At 37.8% G+C, this 23,885-nt stretch overlaps 1 protein-coding gene across 1 annotated transcript in view; it reads left to right on the top strand.

Moving 5' to 3' along the window:
- LOC104275639 (unconventional myosin-XVI-like) overlaps positions 1 to 23,885 on the top strand; it is a gene marked incomplete at both ends in the record, with an annotated part of 105,061 nt that overhangs the window by 50,869 nt on the left and 30,307 nt on the right. Inside the window, 4 exons of the mRNA XM_009871647.1 lie at positions 589 to 714; positions 12,270 to 12,345; positions 13,701 to 13,854; positions 19,555 to 19,705. Of these exons, the coding sequence (XP_009869949.1) occupies positions 589 to 714; positions 12,270 to 12,345; positions 13,701 to 13,854; positions 19,555 to 19,705 (507 nt within the window). The remainder of the gene's footprint in view (positions 1 to 588; positions 715 to 12,269; positions 12,346 to 13,700; positions 13,855 to 19,554; positions 19,706 to 23,885) is intronic.

Here is a 23,885-nt window from a genome sequence, read left to right as displayed (position 1 = left end):
GCTGACTTGAGTTTCTGTCATTCTGTTACTGCATTTTCTGCTCTCTCTCTGTTCCACTGTGACTCTGAAATGACATTTATTGATACAGAAAATCAACCAAAATTTTTAAACCAAGTACCACTTAATGATCTAGGGAAGCAACAGAAATAAAAGAAAAACAAGTCTGTAGTTCAAAAGTTAGAAGGTATTTTTTGTGACTGGTTTTGTGCTGCAAACTCAATGTGCTTGTTTTGATTATGTGTCAATGAATTCATTTTGGAGTAAAGTAGTGTCAGCTTACATCTGGGAAATTTGAACTGCCACAAAAGAAAGTTAGGTCTAGGCCAAGCTCTCTTGAAATGTATGAATCTACCCAGGCTCATGAAGTTTGTGAATGTGTTTGAAAGGATATTTGCTTGAAATTATTTTGTTTATGAATGCTAAAAAAGATTCTGTAGTGGTTTTCTAATCTGTTGTTATCACATGTGTTTTTTGTATTTTTCATCATGATGGCCTAGCCATTAGGTCTGTGGGGCAGACAGGATTTGCAATAGCATGTCACAGATTTTTCTGAGTTCTTTAAACTATAAAGATACTATTATATTGCAGCTGCATGTGGCCTGCGCTAATGGGTACAAGAACGTTGCATCTCTGATACTGGATCATGGGGCTGATCTGAATGTAGCAGATAATCAATACTGGACACCCCTACATTTAGCTGCAAAGTATGGACAGGTAAAGCATGATTTTTTCATAATCTTCTCTTTTCTTTGTGGTAGTCTTCTGTGGAAATAGTAAATAGTTTGTGAGTTTAGTGTGAAAAATTTACACATTCCTGTGTTACAGGCATCTCAAATGACAGAGATCATTTGAGAATGAACATTGTAAAGCTATCAAACCAATACAGCTTATTAAAATCAATCTACCATCAACAGCAGTTTTTCTCCAGAAAAAATTAAGTTTGCACTGACATTTGAAAGAGAGCCAAGTTCCTATATTCTGATGTTGAACACTTATTTGTAGCTAAGTGTTTTTCGTTGTTTAGTTCTGTGAATGAATGTCCAGATTTCAATTAACACGGCAGTAGTCACTTTCAAATTTTTTCCAGTCACTGAGCTGTGGAAGTGTGCTCTGGATTTGGGATTTGGAGGCCATGCCTAAATATGACTTGTCCCTCTGCATATCCTACCTCTCCACTTTTCCTTCATCCTTACTCTTCCCAGACATGCTCGGTGAGCCTTTGTTATAGTCTGACCACTCCAGAAGAGCTCCCCACAGCTCCCAGTGATGTACCTCATGGCTCACAAATCACCACTAACCCACAGGTACCTTACAAAAACCTCTCTGATGCACCCTAGCTCAGCCTCTCATGTTCCTGCCCTTTCTCCTATCAGGTCTCTGCTGCAGCTCCTGGAAAACTTGTCCCTTCCTATCTTTGTCCTCCACCAGGAGGAGCTGGATCTGCTCTGCTGTGGACACAAGATAAAGCTTCCCAGTGTTGCTTTGACAATAAATTTCAACTAACATGTGTTAGAGGTCTAACTTGGACATTTTAAAATTTTATGGGAGGAATCCAGTCCAAACTGTGGAGCAAACGGACCAAAGGATGGGTCAGTTACCCAGAGGGTGTGTTGGGTCTCCTCAGTCATTGTGAGGGGGGTGATGCCTTGCTCTTAGACAGTGTAAAGCTGCACAGAGTGAATTCTACAGAGGGAGTAAAGCTAAATACTTATAATACCAATCTTATCAAAAGCAAAACATACCAGTAGGTTGTTGCATTGTTTCTAAACAGAGAATAACTAAGAGTTTTAAGTACCAGTATGCATTACCTGATGTTAAAAAATAAATAAATCTTTATCTGTCTTTGCATGTATTTCTAAAGAAAAGCATGCATTACCTGATGTTAAAAAATAAATAAATTTTTATCTGTCTTTACATGTATTTCTAAAGAAAAGGAGGATAAATTGATTAATTTGCTGGAACGGTGTTAGTCCAAGTATTGTAAAAGAGCATGGATGAATGATAATAGAATCGTCCTATTAGTGACAGAGTGTGCAAATCCATAGTAGAACATCTTTGTTGCATAGGAGTATAGGATATTACTAGTGAGTTTGGGGGTTATGTACAGGATATGGCTACTGAGTACAGAAGAACGCAACTGAGGCTACTGTATGAGGGACAGTGTCTCTGTAAAATGAGGATCGGCTGTGCAACAAACTGTTAACTGAAATACTACCAGCTGCAAACATTAATACTAATGGTAATGGCATTAAAAAAATAGGCATCTTTTTAAGCAAGGTTATTCTGAAATTCTAGGATTGTTGTAATTCTCTTTCCTGTAACTATTAGGGTGGAAAGCAAGTTTTTATTTTTAATGTACATTGAGATTCTAACATTATATCAATTCTCTTTCCTGTAACTATTAGGGTGGAAAGAAAGTTTTTATTTTTAATGTACATTGAGATCCTAACACTATATCGAAATCGGATATTATTCACAGAATCACAGAATGTTAGAGGTTGGAAGGGACATTGAAAGAGCATCTAGACCAACCCCCCTGCCACAGCAGAATCACCTACAGTAGGTCACACATTAACATGTCCAGGCAGGTTTTGAATGTTTCCGGAGAAGGAGACTCCACAACCTCCCTGGGCAGCCTGTGCCAGTGCTCTGTCACCCTCACATTGAAAAAGGTTTTCCTAATGTTTTTGTGGAACCTCCTATGCTCCACCTTGCACCAATTACACCTTGTTCTATTATTGAATATCACTTTGAAGAGCAGATATTAAGGTCAGAGTTGCTGAACAGAATTGGTTCTGTTTAGCTCAAACCAGGACATTTGCTTACCTTAATAATTTTTCCTTAGTAAAATGATGGAATATAATAACCCCTTCAACACACATGCAAATCTGCATGCAAAAACCTCTTAAAAAAAAAAGATTATGAGGGCAGCAAAACTAGCCTCAAGAAATCCGAATGTGACAGTGTTGCCCATGTAAATTTAACAAGGCCTTTTGGATGTATGCATTCTTAATACTGTTACTGATGGCAGTTTGAACTCCCTAGTCGCATTCGCATGCAACATGAGGAGCGTATTTTTGTGGCTGCTGCCAGCGCACACCAGTGCGGGGCACACATCCTCACTTGGGTATCTCATGAGTACCACACCACCCGTGCTGGCACTGCTGCCACCTGCAGAAGGATGACTTGTTTTTCTTGGTTTGGCCCCCTAATTTGAATTTAGCACAGCAATCGCTTCTTGAACAGTTAGTAATCTGGCACTGGTGCCTCTGTCCCTGCTGGGCATCTTCCAGGCTGCTGTGATCAGGAGAGCACACACTCACCCTCCTCGTGACAGGAATAGGCTGCAGCTCTGACATTTGCCTTGGGTACTTTGGCACGATTCCGAGGCACAAGCTGTTTCTTTGTTGTTTATCACAGAAATGTCACCTTTCAAACCAGCTATCAGAGGCACGCAGGTCAGAGCTGACTCCTCAGTAGCTTAAACAATACCTCTCCCAAAATTTCATCCTCGGGGAATGCTGCCTATGCCTAAACTGTTAAATTGCTAAATAAAAGAAGGCTAGGGATTAAGCCAGGCGACGGTCATATTCATATTGTTTAGAGCTAGTTTTCTCTGAAGGAGATTAGTCTTGTTCGTAGAGAGCTCGTTGGAGTCGTTCAAAGCAGAGTCAGGGACAGAGCTGACAGTTAAGCAGTGTGGATTATAAGGGATACTTAGGGCTTGCTGCATTGCACTCTTTTCCTCAGCGAACAGATTTAGCCTCTGGCTTTGAGGTTTAACAGTTTCATGGTGTCAAAAAGAAGGATAAGAGAGTTGTTGAACTGCTGACTGTACCTCTCCAAGACTTACTTACACACTAGCAAGGTTTTCTTCTCATCAGTAGGTTGGAAATACCTCAAATAAATAAAAACTGTTTAGAGAGCCCAGATGCCTACCTCATGTTTCTTAGCATGTTGTATACATTCTGTGTAATTTTCAAAATTTATGTGTGAAATAGCTGTTCTGTATGTATGTTCTTCCTTAACACACATTTGGTTGGCTGATTTGCTTGGACTGAATAACACCTCTCTTTCTAGTCAGTTCATCCAAACACAGCATTTCTTGCAGATCATAGAAAGGACTCTGTGCTTCCTGGTGAAGTCTGAGAGAGTACACTTTCTTACCATGTGATCTAATTTGCTCATCATTATCAAAACACATTAGTGATTTGACTCAGCTGTGAACTGTAGTTTCATTTTCTTTAAGTGTGTGTTGATCTGGAAACAGAAAAAAATCCACATCCATCATTAGAATATATTTCAGCACAGGTGGGGTATCTGAACTAATTGTAGGAAATTATATTTAATCTTGTTCAAGTTTGGCCATTGCCATAGCTGTTCCTTTGAATGCGTTTTCTGGACTTCTGCAAATGCATTCTACAAATGTTTTCAATGAGCAGAGCCTAAAGAAGGGTGTGCTTGTTCAGTATTTCAAAAAAGAATATACTCTAGTCACTCAGGGAATACATATTTACCCTGTCAAGCAGTTGAATCTTTCATCTATGGTCAGAAAATCCTCTAGAGAATGTTTTATCCAGACATATCTCACCCTCTTTTCTTGTCTTTTTGTTCGTCTTTGGTATGTGTGATTGTACTCAGGTAGAAGAGCAGCATTTTCCTTCAGGTCAAATTACACTCATTTTCCTCAAGCAGAGAGACCACTTTGGGATTTCTGCCTCTGATACCTTTCTTTCACTCCCAAGATATTTAGAAAGTTTGTATAAATGATTCAAATGCTAATTGTGGATACAGAACACTAAGGTAAGAAAAGCTAGATTCACACAATACCAAATGATAAAAAAATAGATTTACAAGTTCAAGTTTCGTATGCAGACCAAGGACTAATAAGACTAAAAAGACCAAGGACTTATAAGACTAATAAGACCAAGGACTAATAAGACTGTTCAGGCACAAACTTTCAGAAGTGTCAGATTTATGATCCTCTCTGTAGTTTAAATGTATAACTTGTAAGAAAATAATTTATAAGTTTTTTTAATCACAATATCATATAGTATTTTCCTCTGAATTATTTTTTTCCATAATTTCCTGATGTGTAAATAAATAGAAATATAGGCTATCAGTTTTGAGGTAAAGAAGGCTGAATTCTTTAATTCAGCTGTAGAAAAGTTTTAAAGTAACCTCTGTTACTTGCTTAGATAGGTGAAAAAGAGTATTAGGTTGTCCTCCTTTGCTTGAACTCCACCAGAGGTTTAGAAGGCATATTGCTGGGCTATGTAGGTTAAATATGCTGACTGCAGAAGGGTAGTGGTGACACTTGGAGAACCCAAGTTCCATCTCAAGCTCTGTGTACAAGCAGACACAGTCTTTACACTTAATTTCTCCCACACGTAACCTTATTTGTCCCATTGCCTCCAGTCTGTTCTGTTCTTGTCTTTATTCTGTTGCCTTATTGTCCTATTCATTCGCCTGGCTACATGTCCTCTCTTTATGCGTTTTATCCCAATCTTAATTTCCTTGGACAGACAGCTCCTGCCCCTCCTCCTCTCCCTGGTTCTCATCCAAGCTTTCTCTTTTCTCTACTTTGGCTTCATGCCAACCTTCCTGCTCTTCTGTTATACTTATCCCTTTCTCCCACTTGCTTACAGTCCCAATCTCCTTTGTTCAATCTCAGTTTATTTTCCTCACCATGTTACTTTTTTCTTTTGTTTTCTATTACTGCTTAGTCTGTCTGTACCTACATCCTGGTTCCTTGCCACATCTCCCTTCTTCCCTTTCACTTTATTTATTTCATCCTATTAGTTCCAAAGTCCAGCATTTTATCCATGTTCGGTTCTATTTTTTTCCTCCACTCTTTCTACCCTATTCTTAGTCTCATTCCACAACCTATTTTTACTAACATGTTCCATTTTGCTGACCATAGGTGGTTACGGTCCCCTTTTTTCTGCACTCAAATAGGAAAAAAAAGTATCTTCCTCATCTATACTGTATTAGGAAGGGAGATCTGGAATGAGTTCCAGACATCATTTCCCAGGTCTAGAGCAGTACTGAGGGTCATATTTGCAATTGCAGAGGAAATACTGTTTAGCCTGAATGATATTGCTCTTATTTAGGAGTTTACATATGAGGTTTTGTCTTTAAAGGAGACTCAGTCTTCTAAAGCATAATATTATGTAATGGAAAAAAAGTGTATGATGTTCAAAATTCAATTCACAGTAACTCTAATGATTTAATAATTACCTTACTCCCTAATGTTGGGGTTCTCTGTCTTGGGATTTGTTTTGTTTGTTTCATTCCCTGTAGTTTAAGGTCCTTAACCTATACTTTTCTTCTTAATGTTCTGTATACTTAGTGAAATGGCTATTATCACCTCATTCTATTAATTAAGTAGTCTCCAGGGTTATTCTAAGGAATATTTTTACTCCATCTGGAATATTTTTATTCCATCTGCTGAATATATGTCTAGCATGAAGTTACAGCACTTCTCTCACATGAGCTTAGTAATGATAATAATAGTAATAAAAATTGAAACTACTTCCCTGATTTATTTTTTTGTTGCAAATCTTTTAAGCAGCCAGCTGGATGTTTAAACAGAGCTACCGATACTGGTTAGATGAACATTTAGGCCTGCAGTGTCCTGTACTAGCAAAGGTGGGCTCTTTATTTGTCTATAATAACTGTTCGTAAGCATCTGGTGGCTGTTTTGTTCAAAGGTTTGAAACTTGGCTAAGTTTTGGCAATTTTCCTAACAGATATTAAAATTAATATTCTCAGCCAACAGAATTAATCTTCTGCCTAATACAAAGACTTCGAATCTTACAAACATTGGAGCTCACAAGGCACATTTTTCCACACCCTGCTACAATAAGTGCTTCATTTTTGTTAATTTATTTTTCTGCCTAATTAAAAATAACGAAAATCATAAGTGCTTACAGACCACAGTCCTAGCAAACTGCCTGACAAAAATCACATAGTAAACAGGAACTTTACCAACCCGTTGAAGTAAAATTAGCCTTATGAGCAATTGAAACCCGGTTCTTACGACTGCAGGTGTAGGCCATCTTACACGGTGGTGAAGACTGCAGATTATACTGTTGTAACCAGTGGTATACCATGTGTTCTGCCTAGAGGTTTTGTTGTGTTTAGTGAATAAACACCTTTGATATTAAAATAATATTGGAGGATTTCACTGTTTCCCACAATATTGTGATATTGATGGTCCAAAATAATACTGATTTTGTTTGATCTACTGTTGTTGATCCACTAGTTCCTTATTATACAGCTTTGTCTCACTGTGGATGAGCATGCTGGGGACCATATCTGGAGAAAATGGAGTGGGAACCTGAGAAGTGACAACAGGTGGAAGCAGACTGCAGGAAGAGGATAGGGAGGTCTTAGAATCCTGAGGAATGGATGTCAAGAAGGGGAAAGAGAACACCATTGTTCCAAAAAAGGGATAAGAGCACCAATTGAAGAGTGGAAGAAAACAAGTTGGGAAGATATATGTGGGGAGCTGGGAGTCTCAGATACATGGAATAGAGAAAAAGGGCCTGAGGAATAAGAAATTATGTGGAGCAGTGAACAAAAGGTCGATGGTGAACCAGGTCACTAGGGATGGTAGGAAATGCCCAGTGTTGAAACAGAAAGAGAGGAGTGGCATTGTGGAGAGAAATGTTGGTTTTGACAGGGAAGAAAAGTGAAAGACTGGAAGAGTTTGCTGTTAGGGGTGCATGCAAATTGGATGATGTATATTCATTGCTGTACAAAATAGCACACCAGGGCATTTGCATAAAACCTCCAGCTTTCTGAATTTACAACTTAAGCAGGTATCTCTCCAGAGGTAAAGAAAAGTGAATAAATGATCTGAGGTAATGGCACTGGGGCTTGGACAATAAGAGTTGAAAGCTCAGCCAGAGCCAGCAGCTTATGATTTGCAGATGCTGACAAAAATCTATCATCCTGTGCATAGCTTTAGAGGAAAACATCTGACGAGACCATGAGAGGAAGACATTCTTCAGGAGCACTCGTTCTGCTCCCCAGCTAAAATGTGTCTATTGCAGTAAATTTTTTATGCTTTTTATTTTCAGTGTTGTACTCTATGTTTCATTAGGTTTGAAGAACTATTCAATTCCAATGTTCCCTTGTCCAGTCAGTGTTTTCTCTGTTCATCTGTGGATTTCTCAGTCTTGGTTTGAGCTAAACAGAAGAAATCCTGCTTAGTGATTTTAAATTTCAGCTCAGTCCCTAAATCTCAACACTAGCTACTTAGATCATAAGCATTGCTCCCATTAATGTGAGTTGAACTTCATTTTCTTTTAATATTTCCTTTGAGGACTAAAGCACAAGTTCAAAGTAGGCAGGCTGCATTTTTTCCCACTTGCTATTTTGCAAAAAACCCATAGCTCTTTTGGTGTAAAGAGGTGGTCTGCCTGCACATCTGATTGTGAATTCTATCTTGTTTAGCAAGCTCAGAGCTTCTGCATGCACAAACCCTCTTTTTGTTGAATCTTGCCTATGTGAAGCTGCAATTAGTATAATCTTTCTTTTTTTTTTCATTAAGAGATTCCCTTGTCCATAAATACTCAATCTATTAAAAGTCTACTAACAGATTGATTCTGCGGGAGAAATAATAGTCTTTTCTGGAAAAGTCACAGATGACATTTGCCATATTACACAGAACGTTGGAGTTTGGAAGGGACTTGGGGGGCTATTAAAAGTCTACTAACAGATTGATTCTGCTGGAGAAATAATAGTATTTTCTGGAAAAGTCATAGATGACATTTGCCATATTACACAGAACTTTGGAGTTTGGAAGGGACTTGGGGGATTCCAGTCTCCTTCGTCAAGCAGAGCTGTCTAGAGCAAGCTGCCCAGAATCTTGTCCAGACAGCTTTTGAATGTCTTCAAAGATGGAGACTCCACATTTCTTAGTGGCCTGTTGCTGGACTGTATCCATGTCTCTTTTGTATTGAGGAGTCCAGAACTAGGTACAGCACACTCCAGGTGTGGCCTCACCAGTGCTGAGTAGAGGGGAAGGATCACCTCCCTTGACCTGCTGGTAACACTCCTAAGGCAGCTCAGGTCACTGTTAACATTCTTTGCTTTGTATGGAGGAGTCCAGAACTAGGTACAGCACACTCCAGGTGTGGCCTCACCAGTGCTGAGTAGAGGGGAAGGATCACCTCCCTTGACCTGCTGGTAACACTCCTAAGGCAGCTCAGGTCACTGTTAACATTCTTTGCAGTCAAAGCACATTGCTGACTCACACTCAGCTTGGTGTCTATCAGACCTTTTTGCAAAGCTCCTTCCCAGCCATGCGGCACCCAGCATGTACCTGTGCCTGGGGTTGTTCCTCACCAGGTGCAGGACTTTGCATTTCACCTTGTTGAACTTCAAGAGGTACCTGTCAACCCATCTCTCCAGCTTGTCAGGGTCCCTCTGGATGGGAACACGAGTCTCTGGCACATCAGCCACTCCTCCAAACTGGGGGAAGTGACTGATACAACAAAAGACTGTGCTGCTATTCAATGAGATCTAGACAACTAGAAAGTTGGGTGAAGGTGAACCTCATGAAGTTCAATAAGGACAAGTGTAGAATCCTGCATCTGGGGAGGAATAACATCAGGCACCTGTACAGACTAGGGGACATCCTGCTGGAAAGCAGCCCCATGGAGAAAGACCTTGAAGAACTAGGGAACAGTAAGTTGTCCATGGGACAGCAATGGGCCCTTGTGGCCAAGAGGGCCAATGGGATCCTGGAGTGCATTAAGATAAGTGTGTCCAGCAGGTCTAGGAAGGTTCTCCTCCCCCTCTTCTCTGCCCTGGTGAGACCACACCTGGAATACTGTGTCCAGTTTTGGGCTCCCCAGTTCAAGAGAGACAGGGACCTACTGGAGAGAGCCCAACGGAGAGCTACGAGGATGATTAAGGGACTTGAACATCTTTCCCATGAAGAGAGAAGGAGAGAACTGGGGCTGTTCAGTCTTGAGAAGAGAGGGCTGAGAGGGGATCTGATTAATGTGCATAAATATCTGAGAGGTGAATGTCAAGAGGAATGGGCCAGTCTCTCTTCGGTGGTGCCCAGTAATAGGACAAGGAATAATGAGTGCAAGCTAGAACACTGGAAGTTCCATTTTTAACATGAGGAGAAACTTCTTCACTGTGAGGGTGACAGAGCACTGGAACAGACTGCCCAGAGAGGTTGTGGAGTCTCCTTCACTGGAGACTTTCAAAACCTGCCTGGACGCGTTCCTGTGTGCCCTAGGGGATCCTGCTCTGGCAGAAAAGGTAACTAAGTTTGTGTTTCTTGAAAGAAGGTACTCACAGATAAGTTCTAAAATGAGAAAAGTAAGATCTAAGAGGTTTCCTGGTGTCCTATCAGAAGTTGTTGAATAAATCATTAGGGGCATAAGAGAAGAAAAAAAGGCAAATGATATGTCTTTTATTTTTCATTTATATGGACTGGCAAAGGCAACGCTGGAAAATAGGAATATATACATAGTAATTTTTTTCTTAAGGTCTACACTATTTTATTAGATATTAGAGTTTCTCTTAACATAGTTGTATCTACTTTATTTGTAACTGCAATTTAAAAACCTTTGGATAGTGGTAATTTGCTGTAATTGTTCTACAGATATTTCTACTGCTAAGCACATTTCTGAAGATATGAGAATTGGGTTTTAGATACTCCTAAAACATAAGTGACTGAGGTTAAAACTAGCACAGCTAGTTTTATGTGTCCAAAAGCAGGTAATTGAAATTGCCAGTGACCTGAATACCTTAGTCTTGGTGCTGTGCATCAAGGACTCCCAGCTGGAGATATTTCACTGGCAGCAAAAAGCATTCATATTGGAGCATGGAATTTCTTGTGGCATAAATCCAAAACTTTGGTAACCCAAAAAGCTGTGTATTGTTACTAAACTGAAAGTGCATTTAAACTCCCCCTCCTTTGGTACAACCACTACCACTTTTTAGAACGACTGTTAATAAGATTATGCAGCTACTGCTGATTTAGTCAGCTCAATGACTAAGCATGTTCCATTTTTTCATAATGAAAATACACAGAGATATACATGTTGAGAGTTCTCAGTTGAAAGCAGGGCTAATTGGATTTGGAAATAAACCTGTTATGGCTTCCTCCCTGCTTCCACAGTTTCCTGAATTTTCTGCTGTTACTGCCAGAGTGGAAAGCCGGCATTAGAAAGCCAAAGAGATCAAGATCATTTTATTTTCATAGAAATTTGCAATGATATTTTCCTAATTTTCTAGACTAAAAGCTTGGCTTTTTTGTTTGTTTTTTTTGGGGTTTAAACTGGTTCCTTCTTATCATGGTCTTTTCTAGTAAGTTGCCTCCTGTGGACTGAATCCATATTGAATTTTGTTATTTTTATTGCAATGATTTCTTTCCTGTTTACCTTCTATTTATATATTCCTTTCTTTTCTGCATAGCTTAGTTTCCACTGGACTCATTCTAGCCTCACTTGTTGATACATTTATATTGTAAAATCTATTTGCTTGGGCAAAGAGGTCTCTCATTTGACTGAGCTCTATATTCACGTTCTAAATGTATTTTTTGCTCTTTGTGCAGTTTCTTACTCGTTTCTGATGAACCAATTTATCAGGTAGACATTACTACAGCCTTTGATAGAGAAGTATCTCTAGAGACTATGGTGCAGCAATAGAAGAGCTTGTTAAAAAACAGTTGCTTCAGCATTCTTTCAGGAATTGAAAAATATTGTTTAGACTTTTCATTATATGATATTCTACCATACTATAATTGCTACTATTACTAATACGTTAAATGGATTTGGTAAACATAAGTGTGCCAATTCCTACTGCTGATGGAGAACAGATTTACTTCCGTGATGGCTGTGAGTAAGACCCCTTTGGCAGTGATGGTACACAGTTGCTGAATTAGTTCAGCAAAAAGAAATATTTGTGATCTAAGCATTAACACATGATGATGGAGGGTTAGATTTTATCCTTACTGATGCAGATTTGTTTATACATGTAAGGATGGAGGGAGAATTTGGGGATGGAATTTTGCTGAGGGTGCACTGAAATCACACAAAAACTGTATTTTTCTCAACTCTTGTGATGTATACAAATGTGTGTAGTAGCTGCAGAAGGTAGGATTTTAGAGATATTGTCTATGGTTTATCATACAATTTCAGCTTGCACAGAAAGGAGTGAGTAAACTGAATGTCAGGCATATACCGGTCTTGTTCAGCTTCTGCCATTTCAAACAGCTCTGGTTTTGCCCCCTTTAGACCAACGTTGTGAAGCTGCTTTTGCTACACTGGGCAAATCCCAATCTTCTTAACTGCAATAATGAAAAGCCTTCAGGTAGGTGAAAATCCATGTAAAAGTATGTATGTACGAGTTACTGTGATGGTGTTCTTTTCCTTCTTGTTTTCTTAGTTATACACATAGAGATACACATATATCTATGTATAAATATAGTTTGTATAGTGTGTAGAGTTACATACATGCATGCATGTGCTTATATATGGGTTTTTATATATTGCTGAGAACTGCTAGTCATGACCATGTAGGATATCATGTAGTTATGCTTCTTCCTTTTAAGTTCTTCAGTGCCTTGGATGTAGCTGCATTTACACTTCCTAAGTGACTTCTTACTGAGTTCCTTTCTCTGTCTCAGTTGATGATAGAAAAAAAATTCATCATCCATTTTTGAAGTGTAACACCTGTTGCTTCCCACAGAATAATCATAGAATCATAGAATGGCCTAGGTTGGAAGGGACCTTAGAGATCATCTAATCCAACCTCCCTGCCATGGGGAGGGACACCTCTCAACTAGACCAGGTTGCTCAAGGCCTCAAATAATGCACCTTCTTAGACCAGATAGGAACAGGGAGCTGAAGCACTGGTCGGTAATGCTAGACAGCAGTGCTGGAAAGAAGAAACATGATTATTCAACCTTCCATGCCTAAGATAAAATGAAGAAGGAACCCAGTAATGTCTAAAATATCTGACAGAAAGATTATGAAAAGAAACTTCCTTTGCATAATAAAGCAAGTTATGTTATCCCTCAAATAATGTACCACCTACAAATGCATTCACAAGGAAATTCATGACACTTAACCTTAGAAAAGGTTAGATACAGGCCAGTTTGTGTTTGTATAAAAGGCTATGGATCAAACTGAGATGATCTAACAATACATTTGTTTAACCATGTTTAGTGCGTGTTTAATACAGATGAGTTAACTATTTCTGGTCTGCAAACACAACTGATTTTGGCACATCTCTATGTACAAGATATTTAAATCATTTTTAGAGATGTAGACGGTTTGAAAAAGGTTTAAGTATATGTGTTCATTGAAATACAGAGTTGAAAAGAGTGGTATTGTTTTTCCTGAAGTCCTATGAACTATTGAATAATACTTCAGTTTGCTGAAGAGCGAGAATGATTTTAAGGTTTTGCAAATAACAACTTAATTCTGTACAAAATTTACTTTGCCTTTGTATTCTTAGTACTTTCAAGTATTATTTTATGATCAATGTCTAAGCAATTATTTTCATTTTATCTAGCTGTATGTTTAATCTTAATCTTAATCTTAATCTTAATCTTAATCTTAATCTTAATCTTAATCTTAATCTTATCATTTAGAGATTTGTATTTAAAGGAGCTTGTCTGCACTGTTTCCTTTGTCTAATTTCTTGATGTTCCAATGTCTTAGATGTTGCAGCTTCTGAGTTTATTGAGGAAATGCTTCTGAAGGCTGAGACCGTTTGGGAAGAAAAAATGAAAGACCCTTTAGCTGTTTCTACTTTATCTCAAGAAGAGCCGTATGAAGAGATCATCCATGATCTACCCACAATTTCCAATAAACTGTAAGTGGTTTTGTTTTACAAAAGGTCATATAACTCTAGATTGTGGCCGTATTGCTTTGTGGCCACCTCTCAGAAGAGAACAACGTTCAAAAGCAGACTCAAAAATGATGAACAGACAATTGTGAAGAGCAAGTTCTCTGATAGCAAACCTGATTTTACTGCTTCTAGATTAAATTTTGGTATTGATTTCCGGAAGAACACTATGAAGAAATTAATTGAAGGTCAGTATCTTTACTCAGATAAAAAAAAAAAACAACAAAATATTTAGCAGTCAGTAGGTTTGTGTAATGCTAGGTTATCAAACAGACCTGGTTTCATTTAGTCAAGCGTGGGGTTAATCCACCTGAATTCCTGTTTTTGGGAAGCACTAATTGTATTAGAATATTTTTTCCTTATTCTTCTACCCAGCTACTGAGTACTTTCATCTATCAAATTTAAGAGGAGAGGACTAGGAAGGTAACTGAGGTGGGTTGGTCCCAACTGGCACTCACTGAGCTACCTTACTCACTCTCAAACTCTGCCCCCCCACACCCCCAGCAGGATGGGGAAGAAAATGGAAAGAACTGGACAAAATAGACTCATCTGGGTAATTTAATTTATTAATCAATCAATTAATTAATCAGTTGATATAAATAACTGAGTAGCAGTTTGCATATCGGACAACAAAACCAAACAAGGAAGAAAACATTCATATACTTAGGGAAAACACCTTTCCTCCCCCTTTCTGAAGGTCAGCTTTATTGTAAGCACCTCTGCTCTTCTCCCATGTTATTAATGCTAGTTTTAGTGGAAGTTACACTTAACCCCTTCAGTGAGGTATGAGTGACGCAGAACAGGGCTACAGTTATGTGTCTCTGCCATTCTTTTGTTCTTGCTCTTTTCCTGTGCTTCAACATGGGTCCTCCAAAGACTGCAGTGCCTTTGGGGTACGCCAGCGTAGCTCCTCCAAGGGCCACAGTCCTTTCAGGGAAATACCTGTTCCATCATGGCCCTGTCCATGGGCTGAGGTCCTTCCTGGGGAGTACCTGCTCCAGCATGTCTCCCACATGTGCTACACAGGGAAAGAAGCAAGGAGACAGCAGTAGCAAAAAGAAATAACTAAAGTGCCTTCGAGGGATCTCAGGAAGCACTTCCTCACAGAGAGGGTGATCAGGCATTGGGATGCACTGCCCAGGGAAGTGATGGAGTCACTGTCCCTGGGGGTGTTTAAGGAGAGGCTGAATGTGGCACCTAGTGCTGTGGTCTGGCCAATGTGATGGTGTTGGGTCATAGGCTGGACTTGATGATCTCAGAGGTCTTTTCCAGCCTCAGCAATTCTGTGATGCTGTGATTCTGGGGTGTGACAGTGCCTGCCCTACCATGGAGTACATCCTGCTTCTCTGACCTTGGTGGTCCCTCTTTTATTTCTGAGGTTTTTTGTTCCCTCTTCCTCTCTCCCTGTGGCATTTTTCTGCCCTTTCTTAAACACATTTTCACAGAGGCGCCACCAGTTGGCCAATGGGCTCAGCTGTGTCCTACGGTGAGTCCATTGTAGCTTCTTCCCACAGAGACCCCTGTGCAGCCCCTTTGCTATTAAAACCTTGCAACTTATGTGCAGTGCAGTAATTTACAGGAAATGCACTTTGTTCATTGCATTACATAAATTTTAATAGCATCTCATTATAAGGATTTACCAGTGTGTTTGTGAGGTACTATTAATTAATGCATTGCCATCTTATCTGGGTGGTTCTTACTTTTTTGCAAATGTATTATAATTTGTGAATAAAATGGTGTAACCTGACCCATGAAAATGGGTGGAATAGAGGTCAAAGAGGAAGGTGGTTTCATATTGGGGGTCACATTATCATATAATCAACATTTGTGTTTCCTTTCTATTACCAATAGGAGTTTCTCTGAAGGTTGATCGAGTAAATTAGTTAAGTTTTTTGAAGGTTCACTAGTGCAACAAACCTAAGGTCTATGCTGGAAAGTTTTGCCCATTTTAATTCTAATGGTACAATCAGAACAAATTATATTACTTCACTGGCAAAAAATACCTGCACCAGAATACATTAATTGATGTAGCTTTTGAAAGGTTACTTTATGTTTATGATATGACTGCAATCATCACTACTGCACTTCTAGTTTAGTGCACATACTTGTAGAACTTTTCTTGGTGAAATAGTCCCTGAAAACACAAGTAGCCCAGTCATTTAGGTAGTAATAAATACTAAAAAATTAGGAATTTATTCTCAAAGTAATGGTAACTTAATCACATTATATATTTTCTGATACATATTTAAGTAAATAAAAATTATAGTAACATGTGTTTCAAAGCCAGCAGAAGGATGTGAAGTAAAATATGCATAGATGTATATGAGCCAACAAAGCAGAAAAGAGATTACATTTTTCTTTTTTTACAGAACATCTCCTTTTAATGATTTATGTAACAATCTGCACTTCAGTTATTCTAGTGGCTTCAAACACTCTTCTGTTTAATCTACTCTGAAGTTTCCATTATGTAGCTTAAAAAAAGTTTATTTGGACTAAAAATTCAGAGATTATGCAGTTTAAAGCTTAGAAATTGTTTGGAGAATCTCAGAATTGCCCGTGGAAGAATTACAATAATGGAAGTTCTCTCCAACAAATGCTGTAAGCTCATAGAACCCATAAAGATGTCATTACAGAATTTTCCTTGATATAATTATTTTTATAACAGCTTTCTAACAAGGTAAAGCTGCAGTGATGATTGAGATGTGGATGACAAAACTGCCAATTATTTGTCAGATCCCAGTTTTGTGTATGATTTTTTCTTAAAAAACCAAGAACATGCTAGAGTATGGCAACTTAGAGAAAACCATGCCAGTTTATCTAAAAAAAAAATCCTATACAAAACTTCCAAATAATTCCACATAGGATGGCTTATGCACCTAAAAATTAAAATGGCTATTCATCCCTATAACTTGCCAAGAGCAAGTCCTACCTTGTTCAAATAAGATTACTCTAGATAACTCTCCTTGCTGTCTATTATGCAAGATTATTTTGTCTCCCTTAGTGGTTAATTATCTTATAATTGTCCAGTAATGTATAAAATCCAGACAGTTTGTGGCAGTCCACTTGCCTACATTAATATAAAATCTTCTCTTGCACTGTCTTATAGTTTAGTTTGCAATGATATTCCTTGACTTCATCTTGTGACTGACAGAATGTTGATAGGAATATTTTTCTAAAAAGCCACTCATTTTCTGGAAACATTTTATTTCAGTTTGTTTTATTTTTCATAGTGTCTTCTTGAACTTGAGTCATAATGAACTGTTGGAGTAATTTTAAGGTTTTTTCTGGCTTGTAATCATTCACATTTTTGTGGTACTATGAATTAATGTCAGCATTTCCATCATGTAAAATCCTATTAATACCTCACAAATGAACATAATTTATAGACTATTCTCCTGTACATCAATAGTCAGCTGAGCGTGGCGCTAATAATGCCAAGGCCACGGGTTCGATTTCCGTTCGGTCCCCGTGTGTTGCCTGATCTAGTCGAGAGGTGGTGTGCCTGGCGGCATGGAGGTTGGATTAAATGATCTCTAAGGTCCCTTCCATCCTAGGCCATTCTATGATCTCTATGATCTCTATGATCTCATAGAGTTCAAAATACATCTGTAGAAATTGTAAACACCTTTTTTCCCCATGCTTTGCTGTGATTTACAAGTTCTGTCTTGTGACACCTGAAAAGTTTATTTGGTTGCAAGGAGTTTACAGCTGAATTTTAAGAGGAGTTTGTAGTGTGTGTTGTATAGTTAACACAAAAGTAGTGAGATTAAATGAGTAAGGTTCAGTGTAGCACCAAAAAAATTGCACATCTTCACAATTTAAAAGACACATCATATGAATAATAAAAAGTTATAAATGGCAGTGCATTGTTTTTTAATATTTGAATTAATTTGACTTATGCTTTTCTCTACATCTTTCTTCTCTTTGTCTGTGATTAAGTCTTAATAATTCAGACGAAAGGAATTGGAGCAATTTTGGGCAATAGCAGAAGATTACTAAAAATGAAAACTTTGTATTTAATTACGGGTTTTTTTCAATTCTGAATCTGGGTAAAATGTTAATTAATATCAGTAATTTTTGCTTGTGGATGTCACAGCTATTTGATTTCTTCTGCAGTCTAATCACTGATATATCTTATTCTATGATATCTAATTACCAGGTTCACACATATAGTTGGATAATGTCTGTTCTGTTCTGTAGTCCAAATCAAGAAAAAAAGGCAAAAACAGTTGGCTTCTGGATCTTTTTTACCATGTGACATTTGGGAAATGAATTTATGAAAAAATTATCTTAGGTCAATCAAAGCAGTAAATAGAAATATTTATTTTCACTAGTGTTCCTTCAGACATTTTACATTAAAATATCTGAAGAGAAACATGATTAGAAAGGAAATGGTGTATATTTCATTACAAAATGTTGAAAATAATTCATTCAATGTTTGCAAACTCACAGTTTCATCAAAAGATGGGTATTAGTCAACTATCTTTTATTCAGTGGGAAACTACTTTGGCTTGTTCTCCAATTAATTCTGCTTAGAAGGTGCTTTTCCTCTGCTTAGGTCTTTCCAAAACTATGTCTGTGTTTCAGTTCTGTTTTTACCAACAGTTCTTATTCTTACCCTGAATTGAAATCAGTATTGGCTGTGGGTCCACCTTCATTTCATTTAACTGTGTGTATAATCCTGACTTTATTATAATCATTGATCCAGCTCAAGTAACTAAAAGTAAAAATGAGTTGTTTGTTTGTTTTTTTTTAAACTAAGTGTGACATTTGGGCTTTATCCCATAGTGGAATGTTCCTATATTGAGTCCACATTTTCTTTCAAAGAACTTACATGCGTGTTTTGGCAAGGAGCTGCTGTACACTCCATGAGATTGTCTCATCTGCACTGTCAGAGTCCAGACAATTATTCTTTAAGATATTTATATTCTCAACTCCCGGGGCCGATTCGTTCCTAATTCTTCTGGATGTACGACATTACCAAAATCATCCAAGATTTTGTTGTCGTTTTTCAGAAGCGTGATACGGTCTGAAGTGGTAGTAGGGAAAACATCTCCATATGTGTAAGAATAAGTTTAATATATATGTGAATGAAAACTATTGTGTATCTTTGCAGTAATTTCAGGAGCCTGTTGTTTGCTTGGGCTTCTTTTTAGCATATCACAAATTCAGAGCAGCTTTTGGTTTAAAAATATGTCTTGAACATTGCCTGATTAAAAGCTAGATAAAAAGTAGTGGAATTTAATTTTATTAACCACAATGGCAATATCTGCATTGAATTATTTTAAAATATATTACTTTTCAAAATGGTATTGTTTAGATTAATTGTGTTTTTTAAATTCTGTTTCAAAATTGGCTATGGATTTGCCAGCCTAGTGCTATCAAAAGCACTCATGCCTATTCTCTTTGGCTCACTCAGTTCTGCTTCAGAAAAGATATGAATAAAGGTGAATTTTAAGTCAAAGTATTTTGCTCTGTGTCTTTGGGAACAGACCAGCCTACAGGAACAGTTTATTTCTCATCAGTTTCTGTTTTCTGGATGGAAGAGGAACTCCTCTCTCAACCCTGAATTGTATCTCATTTCTGTGTTTGTTCTATCCACATTGGGCAATCTTTTGTTTGACATCTTCAGGATGAGTCTAATTGCTTTATTGATTCTCCTTGTAGCAATCCTCTGGCTTTACCGATTGCCAAGCAAGACAGTTTGCTGGAGAAAGACACCATGTTTAAAGATGCAGCTAAAGGCTTATGTAAGCAGCAGTCTCAGGATGGTGCAGCTGAAAATGTCACTGTGAACACCACAACCAAACTCGAACAGGTAAACAGCATGCGGTTTGTTGAAATGTTTGTTAGTGCTTAGGTCTGGAGATTGTAGACTTAATGAAGCCAAACACCAGCGTAATTTTTTCTCCCCCACGTCACACCACACAGCGACATCGCTTGCACTGTGGAGCCTTGTCTCCTTGATCGCTTCCTGCAATCGGTCTGGCCCTGCACAGAATTCCCTCTCTGCAAATTGAACAGCTGCTCCCTGCCAGCTGCTGGTGGCGGGTCAGGGGCTGTGACGGTTGGAGGGCTCAGAGTTCCTCAAACTCTATGCTGGGTTCACAACCGGGGAGCAACAACTGCTGCCCGAAGTGTGCTCTTGCCTTCAACTTCAGTTTATGAAGGAAAGAAACCCAACCTGGGAGACTGCAAAAACAAACAAGAATGTCTAAGGAATGTTGAAAGAGTGACTATGTTTTAAAGATAGGGATTGCCAGATTTACAGCTGGAGTGCTAACTCGCTTTCTTGTGCTAATGCACTAGTGTACAGGTACCAATCATCTGGATACTCTTTAAGGTTTTCTCCACAGAATCACAATCTCATTCAGTGCAAAAGGTGAATGCAAAAGGAGGGAATTATCTGTTGCTTGTAAATCTAGCATGTCCGAACTTTGAAGTATAGGACTTAAATATTGTTTGGGTTGTTTTGTTTTTGGAGGGTTTTGGTGTCTTTTTTGGTACAAGAGCACCTTTTTTTTTTTTTTTGGTACAACATATTTTCTGCATGTGCATTTGGGAAACACATTTTACAGAAGTATTTAGTCCTTTAAGAAAAATCTACTTCAAGATTGGAGGCATTGAGGGGAGAATTTCCATTTAAAATAATTTACTGTGAATTTGAAGCATAACAAAGGAGCAAGACCCTCCTATAGTTGTAGGAAAAGAAAGGGAGGCGTTTAACTTAGGGTCTTGCTGGGACTTTTGCTTCCTTCTAGATGTTCAACAGGAGTAGGCACAAGAACATATATACTTCCTTCTGCTTCATTTTGTTTTGGTGAATAACTAGCTAAAATTATCCAGGTTTTCATTATCTCTAGGCTAAGCATTTGCTTTATAGTTTGTGTAGTAAAACATATACAGAAACCTATTGGAGAAGAACAGCTAATCTTCCAGCTGAGAAAGAGCAACCAGAGGTCATCATGCTGGAAGTTTTACTCTCCACCATGATCTAGAGTCACTTCAGGGTCCCAGGACAGATTTTTAAAACCCAGCTCCTTCTACTGTTTCACCATACTTCAGCAGAACTTCCCACAATACTTACAATTCAAAGATAACACAACAGAATTAAAGCTAAGTGTCTTCCAGCTCCATTAGCTGAAAAAATTCTGCTGAAAACACTCTGCAATTCTGCTCTAAATGAGCTAGAAGGAATATGTATTTTATGGCCTTTAAGAAGCAGTAAAAATAACAAACCTTGCCAAGTATCTGCAGTTCTGAAGGAGTGATGCTGCCTTGGAGAAGAATAAGAACAGTCCTGTCTGGGAAATCAGCACTAACAGGAAGAGTGGTTAGAAACTCTGCTATTTCAGTGTGCTTTTAAGTGAATTGTTGCATTAAAAAAAAATTGTAGCTTAACAGATGTTTTCAGTTGGCGAGGGCTTAATGAGCTTTAGCTCTTTTTGGCCACAAAAATTTAATCACTTCAGCAAACAGTTTGATTCTAGTAAACTAAAGAATGCCCATATTTTGTCAAAAGAAAGTCTAGGGTTTTGTTTTTTCCTTAAGTGACATAATTTTGATCCTGGAACTATGAGGATTTTATTCTGTACTAATGGCCATGCATTATGAACTCTAGGTGTGGGTATACGATATCCATACTTTTGTATATAATATATAGATCTTAGGTTTCAGAGATGTTACAAGAAACACATTGTATTTTTGTATTTTTTTATTTTACATCTTGGGAATTAGATTTTTATTTAATGCTGATAACAAAGAAAGGCTTTGAACTGCTCCTTCCCGCTATCCCTACCTCTTGGGTATACTACTTCTAATGAGATTCACTATCTTTTATTCTTACCAGTTGCGTTCCAAACTACACTCAAAGTAATCATGTTCTGTTTAATTTTTCAGTAGGATATGTGGAATCATTACTTGGATTTTATGTTCATATATTATTGAAATAGATCAGCATGATGTTTTGTATGCTTTGTGTCAGAAATATCATACATTCTTAGGCAATATGGCAAGCAGATTAGGCCTTTATTGGGGGATCAGAGAGAAAAAATTCATCTTATTACATCTGAAACATGCATTTTTAATAAAGAGAGCTCGTAACTTTTTTGGCTATGAGAAAACTAACAGCTCAAATTTATATGTAGCTTCAGGGGTTTGTTTAATTGTAAAAATTATGAAAAAGAGATTTAACAAAATATTATTTCTCATGAAGTAAGATTTTTGTTACATGAAGCATAAGAGATGAGGGGCAAATACTATATCAATAAAGGATTTTGAGTCTTTCTTGGCTTGTATTAGCTTTTGCTTTTCTGTAGGTAAATATGTGTTCTTTGATCAACTGTAGTGTCAAGGTCTGTGTTGCCAAACAAAGAAAGCAGTGTGAATAACTTCCAGAATTTTATCACAGTTGGCAATTTCTCTTCTTCTCAGCTGGGAAGGTTACTTTTTTGATAGCAGATTGAAATTACTGGCCTGGAATTATGTGCTTCATGATACAAACAAGTATAAATTAAATCCTGTCTTTTTCTTAATTGGGTCTTCTTAAAAAAATATTTTGTCTCTGTCTTATAATTCTTGTTTACATATTGATGGCCATATGAACTGTGTGATAAGAGAATTCCCTGATGCCCTTTTCATTGTTCTAGTATCACTTACCATACGCACAAGGGGCAACTGTGTATATCACAGTATTACACGTAAGAGCTAGAACATGTACTTATTTCAGTGACACAAGTATTTAAAAAAATAAAAATAATTTGAGATTGTTATATGAGCAGATTGGGAATGCTGTTAAGTATATGTAATTGGAATGAATAAATTGGAATTTTCATTGTTAGCATTACAAAAGTCTCAAAAACTAATAACTTCCAGAGGCGTAATTATATTGGAACTTACACTGTATAATGGCTATTTTTGTGTCTTAAAAAATATGCAACATGCAGTCAGTATGACAGCCAGATACCTGCATTGAGGTGAAAAAATAGAAAAAATCATGTGCATGCTCAGAAAAGTAGATGAGAAGAAAAGAATTTGAAGATATTAATAATAAAGAATTTGAAGATATTAATAATGTAAATAATGTTTACTCTCAAGTCAAATCAGTTGCAATTTTAAGGCATTTAGTGTTTCTTATTTCTATGTGATTTATTTGCTTGTTGAGCTGTGAATTTTCATGCAAAGAGTCTGTAATAAAATGCTGAATCAGGAAATCCTAAACTTCATAGAAAAAAAATGGTTGATGGAAAAAGATTTTTATTTCCTTACTTGGAATTTAACTGAGCACTTCACACTTCTACCCACTGATCTATAGAGTCAGCATCCTTGGCTATACCTAGATTATGAAATAAAAACAAGCCAGGACCTGTTCTCTGGATCAGTGCACATCCATAAGAAAAAGCTCTTTTGTTCCCCAAAACGTGAGGCCATGCCCAAACTGCCTCTGGGAAGTAACCTTTGACATCTGAGCTGAATGATACCCAGGTATTATCTACATGAGTGCTAACTGGCATGGGCCAGCACACAAGGAAGTGTGCTAACAGTTCAGAAAATACAGAGAAACAGAGAGCAGCTCAAATCTGAACCCTTCTTTTATTTACAAATTAAGACATTTGTCTCTAGCCTAGCATAGTTTTAGTCTTTGTAGAGATAGATTAAGAAAAGCTCATTCAGTGTCACAGGTGTTTTGACTTTTGACAGCGCACAAGGGAGTATAGTGAAGAGCTGTGCCTGCTTTCTTCTCGCAATGAGTCAGACGAGCAGACTAACAAGGGAAGGAGGCCGCAGTCTTCTGTCTTTTATCTGCTTTCCCTCTACAAGACACTTTAAAAAGTTCTTGGAAGTATTTTGTTCATTTTGTTCTATTCCAATGTGATTCATCAAAAACAAAAGTCAAAATGTAATTTATGGGGTTTTTTTCCAAGTAGAATTCTTGTTTTCTAGTCAGGCTTACATCCAACTGCCATGATTAAAAACAAAAAGAGCAAGAAATGCCATCT

The sequence above is a fragment of the Apaloderma vittatum genome, unplaced genomic scaffold, assembly GCF_000703405.1.
Source record: "Apaloderma vittatum isolate BGI_N311 unplaced genomic scaffold, ASM70340v1 scaffold2986, whole genome shotgun sequence".
NCBI lineage: Eukaryota > Metazoa > Chordata > Aves > Trogoniformes > Trogonidae > Apaloderma > Apaloderma vittatum.
The sequence above is the reverse complement of the archived record's forward strand: the minus strand, read 5'-3'. Positions and strand labels throughout refer to the sequence as shown.